The sequence below is a fragment of the Candoia aspera genome, chromosome 4 (assembly GCF_035149785.1).
Source record: "Candoia aspera isolate rCanAsp1 chromosome 4, rCanAsp1.hap2, whole genome shotgun sequence".
In the NCBI taxonomy this organism is placed as follows: domain Eukaryota; kingdom Metazoa; phylum Chordata; class Lepidosauria; order Squamata; family Boidae; genus Candoia; species Candoia aspera.
Window position 1 is genome coordinate 68,523,434 of NC_086156.1, and position 18,792 is coordinate 68,542,225.

The window sequence follows — 18,792 nt, forward strand, 5'->3', positions numbered from 1 at the left end:
ATGTGAAAAAATATTTGTAAATGCTGTGAGACAGTTGAAGAATGTTGAGGCTGCAGCAGTATACGGTATAACTGAAAGAAGACTAAAATATGGATAAGGTTACTTTATAGAGTGTGACTTCAGCAAAGGATCGTTACATTGTCATGGTGCTGGAGCTTGAGCACCTCAGTGATGGCATCAGCTAAACCATGAAGGGCCACCCAAGACGGGAAGGTCATGACAGAGAGGTCAGACTAAATGCAGTCCCTGGGGAAGGTAATGGCAACCCACCCCAGTATTCTTTCCATGAAAACTAAATGGATCAGTACAACCAGAGATATGTCAGTATACCATCAGAAGATGAGATTCCCAGGTCGGAAGATGGTCAAAATGCTACTGGGGAGGAACAGAAGATGAGTTCAACTAGCCCCAGACGTGATGACGCAGCTAGCTCAAAGCCGAAAGGACGGTTAGCGGCCGACGGTGCTGGTGGTGAACGGCGAATCCAATGTTCTAAGGATCAACACACCATTGGAACCTGGAATGTAAGATCTATGAGCCAGGGCAAATTGGATGTGCTTATTGGTGAGATGTCAAGATTAAAGATAGACATTTTGGGCGTCAGTGAACTGAAATGGACTGGAATGGGCACTTCACATCAGATGACCACCAGATCTACTACTGTGGGCAAGAGGACCACAGAAGAAATAGAGCAGCTTTCATAATTAATAGTAAAGTGGCTAAAGCAGTGCTTGGATACAATCCAAAAAACGATAGAATGATCTCAATTTGAATTCAGGGCAAGCCATTTAACATCACAGTGATCCAAATATATGCCCCAACCACAGATGCTGAAGAAGCTGAAGTAGAGCAGTTCTATGAGGATCTGCAGCACCTACTGGACAACACGCCTAAAAGAGATGTTGTTCTCATCACAGGAGTCTGGAACGCTAAGGTGGGCAGTCAAATGACACCTGGAATTACAGGTAAGCATGGCCTGGGAGAACAAAACGAAGCAGGACGTAGGCTGATAGAATTTGGCCAAGACAACTCACTCTGCATAACAAACGCTCTCTTCCAACAACCTAAGAGATGGCTTTATACATAGACTTCACCAGATGGACAACACCGAAATCAGATTGACTACATCCTTTGCAGCCAAAGGTGGCGGACATCTATACAGTCGGTAAAAACAAGACCTGGAGCTGACTGTAGTTCTGATCACGAACTTCTTATTGCACAATTTAGGATCAGACTCAAGAGATTAGGGAAGACCCACAGATCAGCTAGATATGAGCTCACTAATATTCCTAAGGAATATGCAGTGAAGGTGAAGAATAGATTTAAGGGACTGCACTTAGTAGATAGGATCCCGGAAGAACTCTGGACAGAAGTTTGCAACATTGTTCAGGAGGTGGCAACAAAATATATCCCAAAGAAAGAGAAAATCAAGAAGGCAAAATGGCTGTCTGCTGAGACACTAGAAGTAGCCCAAGAAAGAAGGAAAGCAAAAGGCAACAGTGATAGGGGGGGATATGCCCAATTAAATGCAAAATTCCAGAGGTTAGCCAGAAGAGATAAGGAATTATTTTTAGACAAGCAATGCGTGGAAGTGGGAAAAGACAAAAGAATAGGAAGGACAAGAGACCTCTTCCAGAAAATTAGAAACATTGGAGGTAAATTCCAGGCCAAAATGGGTATGATCAAAAACAAAGATGGCAAGGACCTAACAGAAGAAGAAGAGATCAAGAAAAGGTGGCAAGAATATACGGAAGACCTGTATAGGAAGGATAACAATATCGGGGATAGCTTTGACAGTGTGGTCAGTGAGCTAGAGCCAGACATTCTGAAGAGTGAGGTTGAATGGGCCTTAAGAAGCATTGCTAACAACAAGGCAGCAGGAGACGACGGCATCCCAGCTGAACTGTTCAAAAACTTGTGAGATGATGCTGTCAAGGTAATGCATGCTATATGCTAGCAAATTTGGAAAACACAAGAATGGCCATCAGACTGGAAAAAATCAACTTATATCCCCATACCAAAAAAGGGAAACGCTAAAGAACGTTCAAACTATCGAACAGTGGCACTTATTTCGCATGCCAGTAAGGTAATGCTCAAGATCCTGCAAGGTAGACTTCAGCAATTCATGGAGCGAGAATTGCCAGATGTACAAGCTGGGTTTAGAAAAGGCAGAGGAACTAGGGACCAAATTGCCAATATCTGCTGGATAGTGGAAAAAGCCAGGGAGTTTCAGAAAAACATCTATTTCTGTTTTATTGACTATTCTAAAGCCTTTGACTGTGTTGACCATAATGTCAGGGTCAGCCTCGCTCCGAATAAGACACGGACTCACTTAATAGGGATTAAGGATTTCCGGTTTATTGAAACAGTTCTGACAGAAAGAAAAACAGGAACGGGGGTGTGGTGGTGAGGTGCCCTGTATATACCCTCTTGCGGGGTCCCGTGCTCCTCCACCCTTCATTGTCCCCAATCCCCCTTGATGGGTTTCTTGATGGCTGTGTGGGCGTTTTCCCAGTGGCTGTCCTTGTCCTCTTGGGTCAGGTGTGACCTCCAGGGCACCAGGTGCAGCTTATCGCTGCTTATCTGAAGTCCTTCTATTCAGCTGCATATGATTCCATGGGTGTGGGTGCTTTGGGTGCTTGGTTTAAGCGCTGATTTAATTATCTCCTTCCTCTCTCTCTTAAGCTCCGATGGAGAAGTCAGAGGCATCTACCTGCACCACGAAGGGCTAGGTGGGGTCGGGATGTTGTAGTACTGGCTCAGCAGTAAACAGGTTTTTTAGTCTCTCGAACACCGTTTGACAGTCAGCTGTCCAGTTTAGCAGCGCCCCGGGTTTCTCGATTTGCGAGTGTCCCCCAAACCCTTGGTCTTTAGGAGGTTGGTCAGGGGTAGTACAATCTCTGCCAGCCCCGGGATGAACCCCCTGTAAAAATTCGTGAATCCGAGGAAACTTTGAAGTTGCCCCCTCGTGCGTGGGCGCTCGAGTTTGCAGGCTCAATAAAACCCCTTGCCAAGTTCTTATCTATAAAGTCCCTTAACGCTGCCAGCTCCCTCGGGGTCATGGCGTATATTTTGGGTTTGGGTAGAGGTACCCCCGGACCAGTTTGATGGAGCAGTCTGTTTTTCTGTGAGGGGGGAGTCTGTCCGCTTCCTTCTCGCAGAAGACGTCTGCAAAGTCCGCGTAGTTTGGTGGCAGGCCGTCCGGCCACGTCATTGCTCTGTGCTCCGAGGTCATCGTTGCCCTTCCCATTGCTGCCCAGGGGACCCTGTCCCCTGTGGGTGCTTGGTAGCGCCCATCAGCAAACTTGATCTCTCTGGTTTTCCAGTTGATGACTGGGTTTTGCTGCACGAGCCATGGGATTCCTAGTATCAGTAGGGGTTGCCCCACCGGTGCCACGATGAAAGCCAATTTTTCCTCGTGGCTGCCAAGCCGTAGCGCGGTTTCGCTGGTGTATTGGGTGACCGGGCCCCCTCCCGCCGCTGTTCCATCAAGCTGAGTAAACACCAAATGGTGCTGAAGTGGATAGCAGCGGAGGTTAAGCGCGGCTACCAGGTCTGGGTGCATTAGGTTTTTTGAGCAGCCAGAGTCAATCAGTGCCCAGACCTTTTCAGTCTTTTCCCCATGGGTGAGGGTGACACGGACATAGAGGGTGGGGCACTCTTCACTCACCCCTCCGTCGGTGCGCCTGTTGCTCTTCTCCACCTGTCCTTTGGCGCCCCTTAGGCCAGGTGGCTGGCGTTTCCCGTCGGCTCGTCGGGATTGCTTCCCTCCTCCTCTGAGCTGTAGGGGAAATGTCTGCCTCGATACTCCCCCCTCGCTGCTGGTCGCTTTTTTGGTGCTGGGGTTGGTGCGGCTGGTGCCCTCCGTGTGCTCTCTCTGGGTGTCTGTTTGGGGCAGGTTGCCGCCTTATGATCGTCCCTGCCGCACATGAAGCACTGCCCTTTTGCGAAGCGCCGGTCCTGTTCCTCCTTCCACGGTTGGGATCTCGCCTTCCCCGGCCTTGCAGCTGTCCGTGGTGGTCTCGCTGCCTCCACCTGCTGTGCTTCCCTCTGGGCTTGGCGGAACGTGTCGTGGGCGTCCTCTGCTTCCCCTGCCAGCCAGATCCACTCGGTCAGGGAGTTGAGGTTGTTGCGGCAGAGCGCCCACCGGAGCACGTTCAAGTTAAGTCCTTCTTTGAATTTCTCAATCAGGGTCGATTGAGACCATACTTCCACTTTTCCGGCTAGGGCTTGGAATTCCATGGCATACTCTGCCACGGAGTGCTGTCCCTGCCGTAGCGTTTTCAGAGTCCTTTTTGCTCTTTCTTGCTCCAGGGGGTCCCTGAAGTGCAGTTCCAGCGCTCGAAGGAATTCTGTGCTGTCCTACAGCGCCCGGGCGCCTGATTGGCACAATTGGACGTACCAATCAGCAGCCCATCCTTTTAATTTTATGGCGAGGGCATTGACTTTGCCCCGTTCAGTCCTGAAACAGGGACCCCATTCTTCGAGGTAGTACCTCGCATTTGTTAAGAAAAAGGAGAGTTTCGAGGGGTCCCCGTCAAACTTTATGCCAAAGTCCTTGGCTGCCATTCTGGCCTGGCTCCAGGTCACATCTGGGCTGTGCAGCATGCTGCGTGGGGGCTGGTGCGGGTCGAATCGGCTCCGGGCGTCCGGTGGTGTCGGTGTCGTCTCTCTCTGGGTCTCCTCGCAAGTAGGTCTGCTCATCGACAGGGTGGGAGGGTGGGATGTTGTCCATCTGGTGGCCTCTTGGAATCGGGCTCTGCCGTAGCCGCCGCCGTCTGCTGGGTCGCTGCTCCACCTCTCGTCCGGGTGCGCCTCCAGTCGGGTGGGCTCCGCTGTAGCCGCCGCCCGCTGGGTCGCTGCTCCGCCTCTCATCCGGGTGCGCCTCCAGTCGTTGGGTGGGCTCCTTGGACTGGGCCCTGCCGTAGCCGCCGCTGCCCGCGAGGTCGTCCCGCCGTCTCTCGTCCGGGTGCGCCTCCACAATGCTGCCGCCGCGGGGTTCCTGCGTCGCCGCCAGCTGCTGGAGCAGCAGCCGTATCGCTTGCACCCCCTCCTCCAGCGCGTCCAGCCTCGCCGCCATCCGCAGACTCCCGCCGGTGTGCTCGGCTCTCCGCTCGCTCTCGCCTCCGGCCATCGTGGATGACGGTCCGTCCTTCGGTCCTGCCGGGGTCTCGGGCGAATCTAGAGGGGTTCCCCCCATCTCGCACGACGCGGCCTGCTGGCCACGGGATGCCTGGGTGTCCCCCCCCACTCCTCTTCCTCCGAGCTGGATCACATACTTACCTGGGCGTTGCGCCTCCGGGACCTCAGGCACATCCCTCCCGAGGGGAGGGGAGCTTCTCCACCAGGTGCCGAGTGGTTGCGCTGCCGTGCTCCGTGGCTCTTCATACCTACCTGGGTCCCTCACAAGCTGGTTGGATTGGTGCTAGGTAAAAAAAAGTTTTGTGGGTTCCTGTTTTTATGTCAGGGTCAGCCTCGCTCCGAATAAGACACGGACTCACTTAATAGGGATTAAGGATTTCCGGTTTATTGAAACGGTTCTGACAGAAAGAAAAACGGGAACGGGGGTGCGGTGGTGAGGTGCCCTGTATATACCATCTTGCGGGGTCCCATGCTCCTCCACCCTTCATTGTCCCCAATCCCCCTTGATGGGTTTCTTGATGGCTGTGTGGGCATTTTCCCGGTGGCTGTCCTTGTCCTCTTGGGTCAGGTGTGTCCTCCAGGGCACCAGGTGCGGCTTATCGCTGCTTATCTGAAGTTCTTCTATTCAGCTGCATATGATTCCATGGGTGTGGGTGCTTTGGGTGCTTGGTTTAAGCGCTGATTTAATTATCTCCTTCCTCTCTCTCTTAATGATCATGATCCACGTTGTGAGGCTCTTTGTGCCTTGCAACGGGGTCATGACACATAACAAATTGTGGCAAGTTCTTAGCGGTATGGGGATACCAAGTCATCTTTTCTGCCTCCTGAGGAATCTGTATAACGACCAAGTAGCAACGGTAAGAACAGACCATGGAACAACGGACTGGTTTAAGATTGGGAAAGGAGTACAGCAGGGTTGTATACTCTCACCTTACCTATTCAGCTTGTACGCAGAACACATCATGCTGGGCTTGAGGAATCCAAGGCTGGAGTTCAAATTGCTGGAAGAAACATTAATGATCTCTGATATGCAGATGATACCACTTTGATGGCTGAAAGCGAAGAGGAACTGAGGAGCCTTATGATGAAGGTGAAAGAAGAAAGTGCAGCTAAACCTAAAAAAAAACAAGATTATGGCAACCAGCTTGATTGATAATTGGCAAATAGAGGGAGAAAACGTAGAAGCAGTGAAAGACTTTGTATTTCTAGGTGCAAAGATTACTGCAGATGCTGACTGCAGTCAGGAAATCAGAAGACGCTTCATCCTTGGGAGAAGAGCAATGACAAATCTCAATAAAATAGTTAAGAGCAGAGACATCACACTGACAACAATGGTCCACATAGTTAAAGCATGGTGTTCCCCGTAGTAACATATGGCTGCGAGAGCTGGACCATAAGGAAGGCTGAGCGAAGGAAGATCGATGCTTTTGAACTGTGGCGTTGGAGGAAAATTCTGAGAGTGCCTTGGACTGCCAGAAGATCAAACCAGTCCATCCTCCAGGAAATCAAGCCAGACTGCTCACTTGAGGGAATGATATCAAAGGCAAAACTGAAATACTTTGGCCACATAATGAGAAGACAGGACAGCCTGGAGAAGATGCTGATGCTGGGGAGAGTGGAGGGCAAAAGGAAGAGGGGCCGACCAAGGGCAAGGTGGATGGATGATATTCTAGAGGTGACAGACTCGTCCCTGGGGGAGCTGGGGGTGTTGACAACCAACAGGAAGCTCTGGCATGGGCTGGTCCATGAAGTCACGAAGAGTCGGAAGCGACTAAACCAATAAACACCCACCACAGAGAGAGAGAGAGAGAGAGACTTGTTCTTTCATTTCAGCTTGGGTGAAACAGCCCAGGGCAACACAGAGGGCGGCCATGCGGGGTCTTTCTTGCCTTTGGTCTGTGCTTGGTGGGGCCAACCCAGGGAACAGGCTTCTATGGCAGTCCCCTGGGAGAAGCCTTCCCTTGCCGGTGGGTGACTCGCTCCATCCGGCATGTCCCTCACAACTCCTCCAGGGCACCTGCAAACTCAACCGTGCCATAAAATTAAAGGTCACCTTCTGTAATGACGCTCATGAATCGGATCCATTTCAGCGAATGTTACACCCTGAAAATCATAATTATGTTCCTTAAACTGTGGCGGAGTCTCTTGACGTAGGTGGCTACAATCAGCATCAGAAAGTGCAAACGGGAAATAGCACTGTGTAAAACAACAATAGCAGCATTAAAAGATAATAATAGTATTTTTTTTCTTCCTTCCTTTAATTGTAAATTAATGGCAAAATATTTATATCTGTATTAAAAATAAGAGGCCAAGTATAAATAGAAAATGATTACATCTTAAAACCTTGAAAGGGGAGATAGGGATTTCCCAATATGATATACAGCTTTCCAGCTGAGAAGCCCTGTTTAAAAAGGGTAGAGATCAAAGAATCCCTTTATATACTTGGATGTAATTTCATGTAATTTCATGAATTTCATGGACTTGGATGTAATTTCATGAAATAAGAAAACAGATTTTAAGTAGCCTGAAGAGAATCTATAATAATGTAATAATAATATTATATAATATTATAATCTATAATTTTTATTTTATTTAAATCTGTCTAGGCAGATTTTGCCCATCCAACCTGGATATCCAGGGAGCGCCTGCTTTAAGTCCCCTCCTTTTGCATGATAGGAAGGGGCTCAGCCCAGATATGAAAAGAGATTAGTATTCCAAATTTAGACTTATAATACTCCAAATTATTAGAAATAGTTTTAATGGAAAAGTTACAGACACAGTGCATACAATTAAATATATAATATCTCTTTTAACCTAATTTGGAAAGATGTCATCCATTTTGCTAAAAATTCAGAATCAGTTAAAAGACATTTGTGCTCAGTGATAATGTAGATTTTCTAGAGTGGAGATGAATTATCATTTTGAAGAGGAGGATTTAAAGATATTGTGAACCTGTTATGTATTGTACTATGTGTTTTTTATTTAATAATTTGAAGCGCCTAATTATTCTTATTTCAGTGTGTTCATTGTTAATCGTCTGTTATGTTTGTATTAATGAAAAAAGAAAAACTCAGAGAGGATGGATGGTAAACGTGTTCTTGTGGAGTGACAAGGTGGTAAAAAGAGTTATCTACCCCTATGCAAAGGCTGTCACATGTAACTCCTGTAAATTCCTTTTATTCCATGCTGTTGAAAAATTTAGTACTTGAAGAGAATTGCTTATTACTGGTAAAAAAGGATCCTTTAAGATTAATAAACCACTGACTTTTATTCATACATACATAACTCTCTTGCAGAATTCATTGCCCTGAATACCAGTTGGATTTTAAAAAATTTACTAAAGAAGATAAACCAATGAAGTAACTACCAGTCATGGTAATTATCACACCAATTGGTGTAAAATAGGAGCATGAAATGCTATTATGTTCATATCCTGTTGTGCTTTCCCACTGGCGTCAAATTAGACAAAGTAGTGACAAAATATTTGATTAGATATGCTCTTGGTTTGATTCAACGTAGCACTCTCGGATTTTATTCTTAAAACATAATTCTTCTATTTATCAGCATCTCTCTTAAAATAAGTTTGTTTCAGGACTGCTGTGTTTTGTTCTGAAACGATTCTGGGTATAATCGGATTTATAAAATTGCAATATTGGACGAGTTTCAGGTCTAAAATGCTGTAATCTCTGTTTTCGTATTTAGTATTGTTTTGGTTTTGTACCTACACTACTTTGACTTCTCTTTTTCTTTCTCAGGCATTTGGATAATAAACAGAATGGGTGGGGCTAGTGGAATTCAGGATAGGATTATTTCAGAGCATTACAAAGGTAGAGATCTTTAAATAGTAGATTAAAATTATGGTTTCTACAATAATTCCTTTCTGCCTGTCCAGATATGAAAAATTCTCATCGGAACCGGAAGTGAGGTTTGTGCGGTGCTGCTTTTTTCAAAATATGTCTCTTGGGGGAAGGGAATCACAGAAGCCGTTCTCAAAGGACGTCATAGCTCGGAGCCTCTTCTGATTGCCTGCAGCCGAGATAGTGGAATTCTTATCTCCGGAAATAGCGGAGGAAAGAACTCATAAAGATAGATGAACAAGCAGCGCGAGAGACAACCATAACTTCCGGTCAGAGTTGAAAGCTGCTATTGGCCCGTTAACTTAAAAAAGTCTGGTATTTTTTGCTTTCACTCGAGTGGCCTCTGTTGTGACCTCGACTCCGCCCACATCTGGCCACTTCTCGAGGCTGCGCGCACGGCGCGCTCTTCCCTCCACACCGAGCGCGCGATAGAGACATCCGGTTCCGCCCCGAATCACTGTGAGGGAGGGACGCACAGCATCAGTCGCTCCTCCCTGTGCCTTTGCCTGGGAGCAAACCGGACCCAGAGATCGAAGAGAGTGTCTAGGTGGGTAACGGAGTAAGATAGGATGAGAAGGCCCTTCCCGGGAGGAGGTGACTGCTTTTCCTTTGAGGGTGTCGGGAGGGTATCTCTACAGCTCAGAGAAGGTTCTTTGCTGGGGCGCTTTTCATGAGAGAAAACAGGGATGTTGGGGGGTGGGGGAGCTGCGCTGCTGTCAATAGCACGCAGGCCGCCTTCGTGGTCTAAGGAATTTAGAAAAAGGCTTCCCTTACTCTCTTTCCTGAAAAAGGTCAGGAAGGAGAAAATAAAAATTCAAAGCTCCTTAGGCAGCTTATAACGTATCTAGAGCTGGCCTTTGAAAGCCATCAGTTAGAGTGTATGTAGCCTGAAAATACATACGTGTACGTATAGATAGCCTTAAGACCCTTTACTAAATCTTATAATAGAACATCTTGTAATCATGGGAACAGCCCTGTAAGGTAGATCAGTATTGGGTAATACTGTGAATATGTTGCTGCTTGGTAGCTGCTGACCACTATGCTACACCAACTCTCATTTCACAGATGAAACAGGGATGTCATGTGCTTATATTCCTAGTTGCACAGCTAGGGTTGCTTCCTGGGCATGTTATCATATATGCTCAAGCACACACTGCTTGAAGACTTTTTTCTTCCTCTACAACTGTAGTAGTTTAGTGAGCAATAGAACTGATGCTGCACTTGATGTAGAAACAAACCTGGATGGTCTGCTTAAAAAAAATCCCATTTTAATCATCTTGCATATCTGTCACTACAGAGTTTAGCTAAAGGAATTTGGAATTTGTGTGAATATATATATATATATATATATATACACACACACACGCACATACACACACACACACACACACATATACACACATACTCTTATCCTAGAGATGTATTGCTTGCCAACCCAAGTTATGTGCACGTTACATGTGTACCTAATTCACATCTGAGCATTCTAAGAGCTCACTAGTATCAAACTAAGGCTTGATTCACACATTGCATTAAGTTATAATATGGTTTGTTTAGTTTTGTAAATGGTATGGGATTGTACTTTGTAAAGCTTGGTTTATGTCTTAGTGTAATGGGTGAACCATACTTATTTTAAGATTTAGTGCAATGTGTAGATCCTCCCAGTCCATCATCATATTTCCCATAGTAGCTGACAAGTTCTGGAAAACGCACTTCTGGTCCCAAAGAAGATGGGAGATGACATATTATGTGGGCGTGAAGATCCAGAAGGGCCTGAATTTGGCTGAAATTTTATTAATGATTATAACAGAAGCCGCAACTATCCTTTAAGAGTCTCCTAATAGTTCTTATTTTTATTATTGCACTTAGATGGAAACAGATATAACTAATACAAACCTTATCAGGCAAGTGACAGAATTAGAGCCCAGCCTCTGTTTTGCATGCTTGGTTCTCCAGCAGTCATAACAAAAGGAAATAGAAGAAAAAGCAAGCGAAATTAACACATGTATTCTACAGAACCACTGTAGCTGAAAAGAGAAACATTTCTCATTCCCCACATGCTGGCTTATAGACCTAGCTGTATATTTGGCAAATGAAAGCATTGTATGAGGTGTTCTGTCGCTCCTGAGCTTCATCTCTTTGAAGTTTGAACCTTTTATGTCAGGTGTATATGAAGGAGAAAGAGTGATCCTTAGTTGCTGAAGCCTACCAGTACAGAAGCATGAGCTGTAATATGTATCAGTATTGGAAAACAGAATGAATTATCACTCCTTATCATCTTTTCTCAGTAGTGTTTCTATGAAACAGGAAAGTTCTCCAGTATTCCATTTCCATGCCCATGCCCATGCATCTGCAAAGCTACTTGAATTCTGTGGAATAGGAAAGCTGTAATACCACATGGAAATAGCTCGAAGAGCACTGTCCATGACAATATGCCATGTTAGATGCTTTTTTTTTTTTTTTTTGGTATCTGTGTGGTATTGGATATTCTTTCCCCTGCATCTATTGGACAAGTTCTGTAGAGAGCCAAGGTAACAAGAAACAGCAATACTGAAAGGCTCACAGTTTTTGCCTGGTACTGGTAATAGACAGAAGGCAAGACACAGAATTCACCAATAGAGTTTTCCTGTATATGAAGATCAAGCAGCAATCACCACAGTCCCTTCCTGACTAGTGTATTCTTATCCTGTATGGGAGAGGGGAATTTGGTTAATATGGTTAGTTAAGCCAAGAAACAGATACATATTGAAAATAAGGTATGGGAGAGCTTTGCAGTAATCATATTCAAATGCTTGCTTTCATTCCTTTCTGCAGCAAGACATTCTACAGGTACATGATCAGTGACTGATCTCTGTAGTAGTTATTAATGGACATAGGGAGTGATGCAGGCTGCTGGTCCTTAATGAGAAATGGTTTGAGATTTTTTTGGCAATTACTGTAGTTTGAGCTTACAAGGAGTAGTTCTGGCAATATGTGACACAGCATTAATGTTTGCAAACTCATGGATGGCTGTTTGCTAAGTCTCTTCCAGATTTTGATGAGCTAATCTAGCTGATGCAGTATCCAACTGGATGAGTGTACTGTTTCAGGGCTGATAGGATCGAGCAATAAAATCCTGATGTACCATATAGACATTACAATGTGAGATTCTCCAGTGAAAATGATTTCTCTCTGATGGCTTACTTGACTGTTTCCACATTCAGACTGACACGCAGACAACTATGTCCATGGGGTCAGATCCCTGAGAACTTCAACCATAGGAGGATGAGCTATAGGAAGATTTGAAATTTCTGAGACTGTTTTTTATTATATGGGACTGAGAGTTTCTGATTCCCCTTTGCTTTTAGGAAGTCAGTTTATCATCTATGTTTTTGGTCTGTTGGCAGATGTGACAGTGCTTGCATCTTGGGATTGTCCAAGTGCTGCAGAGCCCTTCAGAAAATTTTACTGGCTTTCACTACTTTTGAGAAAATTCTCTGTTTACAAAGTTTCTTTCTTGGGGCTTTTTGGTATGCTGATTCTGCTTCCATAGCAACAGTTGTGGGCAGCATTTAGTTACTTCTTCATAAAGATCATGAGGGCAGTAATTTTCACTTCTGTAAGCTGATAGCCTTTGAGAGCCAGAAAGCTAGAAAGTGTGCCACCACATTAAAAGTTCCAAATGGCCTCCATCTGAGAGTTTAAAGAAAGTTAATCTAAAGCAGGTTCTGACCTTTTCTATAACTGATTACTCTATATCTGCCGTTTCTATATCTCTTACAATCCACATCTCGTTTTGCGAGTGTTACATCTCTAGTAAGCCAGAAATGTTCCTTAATAATACAAGTAGTCCTTGCTTAACAACCACAATTGGGACTGGAATTTCGGTTGCTAAGCGAAGCGGTCATTAAGTGAATCCAACCTGATTTTACAACCTTTTTTGCAGGGGTTGTTAAGCAAATCAGCACAGTCATTAAGCAAGCTGGAGGATTGTTAAGTGAATCATGCAGTTCCCCATTGATTTTGCTTGCCAAAAGCCGGCCAGGAAGGTCAAAAATGGTGATCACATGACCATGGGATGCTGTGATGGTCATAAATGTTAACTGTTTGCCAAGTGCCCAAATCATGATCATGTGATTGCGGGGATACTGCGACAGTCGTAAGTATGAGGACCAGTCGTAAGTTGGTTTTTTCAGCACCATTGTAAGTCCAAACCATCACTAAATGAATGGTTGTCAAGCAAGGACTACCTGTAGGTGAAGAAGGATACAGTGTTACAGTATTGTCTTTTACAAGCCTTGAGGGTATATCTGGGTAAGCTCAGTTTGGAGCATATGCATCCTTTTCTTATGGTGTCTGTGTGTGTAGCTTTGATCTCTTTTTTTTAATCACTGTTGCAATTGGAATCTTAAGCACATTTCTGGAACTGGGTCTATGATAGAGCCTTCTGCCATTTGCATTGTTGCTACTTTCTAGCCCCAGCTAAAGCCAATAGAAAACAAAAAAAACATGCAAATTCCTGTGTAAACTTCTACTTCCAGCACCATTTCTTGGTATTTATTTTAGATGATTTCACTTTTCATTTCTTACAAAATTCTTCAAAAAGTAAGGAAGATCATCAACCAACCAGTTTTTATAACTATAAAAGGAGGGTAATTATATATGCCTAGAGACTTTCTTTACTAAGATTCTTAAAAAACAAAAAAGGGACAGTAAATTTAGACTACATTTTTAAGCATCGTTATAGCATCCATAAATACATTGCAAGTAGGAACTTGTTTTTGAAAAATTCTTTCTAGTAAGAAATTTGGATGAGTGGAGGAAGAGGTACATATATTGACTCATAAATTTGAAAAAAGCAAATCACATCTCAAATCTACTAGTGTTCAATTTTCTTCTTGCCAACAGAGTCCATTAGAGTTGAACAGCTAATAGATTCAAATAAATAAAAATAAATACTTGATTATTATACAGGAACAACTTAATGTCTCATACTCAGAATAATTAATCATAATGAGAAATGACTTTTTGATTTCCAGTGATTTCCAGTGAATTATTTCTAGCCTAGCAGGAATTAATAATATATTGAATCCTTATGCTGTAATTTCTTAGAGTGTGAAAAAGTGACAATAAGCCTATTCCTTACTTAAGGTTTATTTTTCAGAAGGGAAATTAACAAATGATGTTAATTTCCCAAAATATTTACATTATTAATGTATATTCTGAAACAAAAATGAAGATTTGTGTGTTAAATTTCCTGGGAGAATGCTGAAATGACACCTGAGGGGCACAGAATACAGCCATTTCTCCTATTTTTTTAATGATCAAACATTTAGAAACAGGCTAATCATAAAGAAGTGCAAAGAAGTTCAAAACATATTTTATGATGGTTCTATTTTTGTTCAAAGATCTTCCATATAGAGGGAAAAGCTTTTAGTTGTGTAGCTATATACCTTCAGGCGTTGTACTGAAGGTCTCATGGATGGTCTTTTTGAAAATTATATATATTATTTTGATTGTGAAGGCCAATGATGAATATGGATATAAGCAAAATTTTTTGTGGGGAAGGATAAGATATATTTTTAAAAACTGTTATAGGGAAGAAGAAATAATGCTGCAATGGTCAGTGTCAACCAAGTGCAGATACAAGGCATCTTTTCTGTTGCTGTTATTATTTGCTGCGCTCTGGTTATTTTGGGATGTGGGGGCTGACTTACGAGGCTCTGGACTGTGTTCCCAAAGTCCATTTCTGGTTGCATGGCTAAATAGCTACTGAAGTACAGATTTGTTGTTTATTGGTTTAGTCGCTTCCGACTCTTCGTGACTTCATGGACCAGCCCACGCCAGAGCTTCCTGTCGGTTGTCAACACCCCCAGCTCCCCCAGGGACGAGTCCGTCACCTCTAGAATATCATCCATCCATCTTGCCCTTGGTCGGCCCCTCTTCCTTTTGCCCTCCACTCTCCCTAGCATCAGCATCTTCTCCAGGGTGTCCTGTCTTCTCATTATGTGGCCAAAGTATTTCAGTTTTGCCTTTGATATCATTCCCTCAAGTGAGCAGTCTGGCTTGATTTCCTGGAGGATGGACTGGTTTGATCTTCTTGCAGTCCAAGGCACTCTCAGAATTTTCCTCCAACGCCACAGTTCAAAGGCATCGATCTTCCTTCGCTCAGCCTTCCTTATGGTCCAGCTCTCGCAGCCATATGTTACTACGGGGAACACCATGCTTTAACTATGTGGACCATTGTTGTCAGTGTGATGTCTCTGCTCTTAACTATTTTATTGAGATTTGTCATTGCTCTTCTCCCAAGGATGAAGCGTCTTCTGATTTCCTGACTGCAGTCAGCATCTGCAGTAATCTTTGCACCTAGAAATACAAAGTCTTTCACTGCTTCTACGTTTTCTCCCTCTATTTGCCAGTTATCAATCAAGCTGGTTGCCATAATCTTGTTTTTTTTGAGGTTTAGCTGCAAACCAGCTTTTGCACTTTCTTCTTTCACCTTCATCATAAGACTCCTCAGTTCCTCTTCGCTTTCAGCCATCAAAGTGGTATCATCTGCATATTTGAGATAGTTAATGTTTCTTCCAGCAATTTTAACTCCAGCCTTGGATTCCTCAAGCCCAGCATGTCGCATGATGTGTTCTGCGTACAAGTTGAATAGGTAGGGTGAGAGTATACAGCCCTGCCATACTCCTTTCCCAACCTTAAACCAGTCCGTTGTTCCGTGATCTGTTCTTACTGTTGCTGCTTGGTCGTTATACAGATTCTTCAGGAGGCACTTCTCATTTTATTGCGCTTAGTTTTATTGAGCTTCACAGATACTGCATTTTCGAACAAATTGAAGGTTTGTGGCAACCCTGCATCTGAGGGTTGTGGCAACCCTGCATCTGAGCAAGCCTATGGGTGCCATTTTTCCAACAGCGAAAGGCTCAGATGGTGATTAGCATATTTTTAGCAATAAAGTATTTTTTAATTAAGGTATGTACATTTTTTAGATGTAATGTGGTTGCATACTTAATAGACTACAGTATGGTATAAACATAATTTTATGTTTATGTTTAGCACTGGGAAATCAAAAAATTTGTGTGACTTGCTTTATTGCGATATTTGCTGTATTGTGGTGGTCTGGAACCAAGCCTGTAATAACTCCAATATTGGAGATAATTAGTTGTGGATATTGTTGAAGAGGCATCCAAACAATTATAATGAAATGCTTCTATGCCTCTTGGAGAAATGCAGGTCAAAAATACTCAGGGCAGTCTCCATTTCCTTGGGTATGATATATAGTGGTCTAAAAAGCAATGGGACTCACTGGAAATCTTAAGACATGCACAATATGTATCTTGTGAGAGCTTTACCTGAACAGCACTTATGTAAACTTCCTTTTACATATTCACTTTTTAGTCTGAAATTCTACAACATTGCAGTAGTTTTACATGAGTTTGTCAACTTTTTGCTTTTTCTAAACCTTCCTTGAATTAAAGCACCCTGAAATACAGAAACTATTTCAAATATTCATTTAGTATAAATTGTTAAACTTTATGCAAAGTTTGGCAATAATTTCCAGATGCTTTACAGCAAAGGCTCCTCTAAGCTTTCATGAACTACAGTATAATCTGTCAGTTGCAAAAAAGTTATTCTACTTTTATTGTTTTTTCATGGTGTTCTTTTCTTAACTTTGCTATATTTCTTTTTTTCTAGTATAGTATAGTATGCTATAGTAGACAATTGAAAGCATCAATTTCTCTTCTGGATAATTAATACTATTGTAAATGTTAACATCTGTTCAATATAGAATCTTGTGTGACTCCATTGTGAAGATTATCAGTTTGGTTCTACTTGTTAACTTCATTCTTTTGAGAAAGTATTAAATGTGTAGTATTCTCTCCAAGAGAGATTTTAACAAATGTTTACTATAAATATTTAAATGTTCAAATTTTATGTAATATATTAAATTTACTGAACTGTTAGTTCTTTTGACTTTGAAATATTTATTGCAATGGTCATACCTGCAGAAAGTGATTAGGAAATTCTTCCTATAGACTTCAAAGCAGTGTTATTGACTAAATCATATATAAAAAATTCTTGAACTGTTGACTATATACTATAATGTGCTGCTTTGGTTAATTAATCTATAAATGTTTCCTGAAAAATAAATTCCATAGTGCTCAGTGGAGTACAGTTTGATCTTATCTTTTGCATGCTTAAGCTTCAAATAACTCCTGCTATGGTGCAGTGGGTTGGGACTGGAGAGATCCAGATTCAAAGTCTACTCTCATCTGTAGAAAGCCACTGGGTGACTTCAGGCCAGTCACTGTCTTTTTCAACCCAGTCTACTTCACAGAATGCTGTTGTGGAAATTAAACAAAGGGGGTTCCAAGTATAGGCTGCCTTGAGCTGTTAGAGGAAAGGTAGGTGTAAATAAATAAATAAAATTCAAAGAAGCTTGCATGGGTTGAGATTGTTAGATGTACAGGCTGTTGGCTGGTCATTAAGGTCTTCATGGCGTAGCCTGGAAGAAAAGACATCTCTCTTTCCATTTCAAAAACCTTTTAAACATTTTTCAAAATTCTATTACATTTAAATCTAATTATCCATGTTCCTTATATTTTCTTTATTCCTCCTCTATTGCAGCCTTTGACATTGTTTACCAAAGAAATGGTGATGGAGAAGCCAAGTCCGCTGCTTGTAGGGCAGGAGTTTGTGAGGCAGTACTATACCCTGCTAAATAAAGCACCAGATTTCTTACACAGGTACTTTCTTTAAAAATCTGCATCTTATGCAATCAATATCAATTAAGCAAGCTGGATTGATTTCCCCCATATAATTTAGCTATCATTGTCCTTAAAATAAATTGAACATCACTATGTATATCCTAAGAATGTTTTGGTATGGTCCTTGGACACATTCTTTAAATGAGTATTTTTAATGTTATCTATTCCCAAATATTTGTTTCCAATGTTAAGAAAAATCCTCTGCAGTATATTATAGGAAATTCATAAATTATTGTATTTAGGTTTTTAACTGTTAAATTTGCATCAGATTTATGTTCTGTGTTATTCTTTGAAGTTGATGGGATAATAAACTGAACAAATTATAGAAAGCAGGACTGAGTGGGAGAGACTGAGTTGCCCTGTCTGTTCCTCAGTTTTAACTTTCAAGGGGGTTCACAAAAATAGTAAAGCAATCTATGTGCCCAGAGTCGTTGAAAGCGGGGCAATATACAAGTTTAATAAATTATTATTATACATACAAAAAACATATAAGGCAAATGCCGCATCATAAAAGTGCCATAAATTGTTGCAGATTGAAATAGCATATAAAAAGCTTGAGAAAACTAAAATGCATGCTTCATATTGATAGAAAAGTACCTGGCAAAGATGTTAATGAAAATGAATACATGAGACAGATAGGGATGTGTGGTCTTCTAAATGTCAGTTATTATTAGCTAAGAGTATTAGAATTTAACATAGCGTAGAGGTAACAAAGCCAATCACATTGTTATATCTGCATAGATTTGTGAGTCATACGTTTGTAAAACTGTATTTATAAGTTGTATCTCATAGTATTTTAAGTCAACTAACATAGGGCTCTCCATCAATTTCTGACATAACGAATTCAGAAACAAATTCCAAGAGCCTACAGTCTTCAGAGACACCTCACGTAATAAGAACAAAATCAAGGTTTGATTCAGCAAAACCTCATAGAGGTAGAAGCAGAATAATACTGCAAAAATTATTTTTAAATTTATTTCTTCAGTAATACAGATTTTCTTCCCAAAGCTGTTTAACCACCAGTCATTTAAGCTACATATAAA

The 18,792-nt window shown here is 42.5% G+C and overlaps 1 protein-coding gene across 2 annotated transcripts in view; it reads left to right on the top strand.

The window, feature by feature from the left end:
• Positions 1–9,427: 9,427 nt before the first annotated feature.
• G3BP2 (G3BP stress granule assembly factor 2) overlaps positions 9,428–18,792 on the top strand; it is a 45,809-nt gene continuing 36,444 nt past the window's right edge. For both annotated transcript variants that reach the window (XM_063300364.1, XM_063300365.1), the window contains exons 1-2: positions 9,428–9,546; positions 17,610–17,728. In XM_063300364.1, the coding sequence (XP_063156434.1) occupies positions 17,634–17,728 (95 nt within the window). In that variant the 5' untranslated portion in view covers positions 9,428–9,546; positions 17,610–17,633. The remainder of the gene's footprint in view (positions 9,547–17,609; positions 17,729–18,792) is intronic.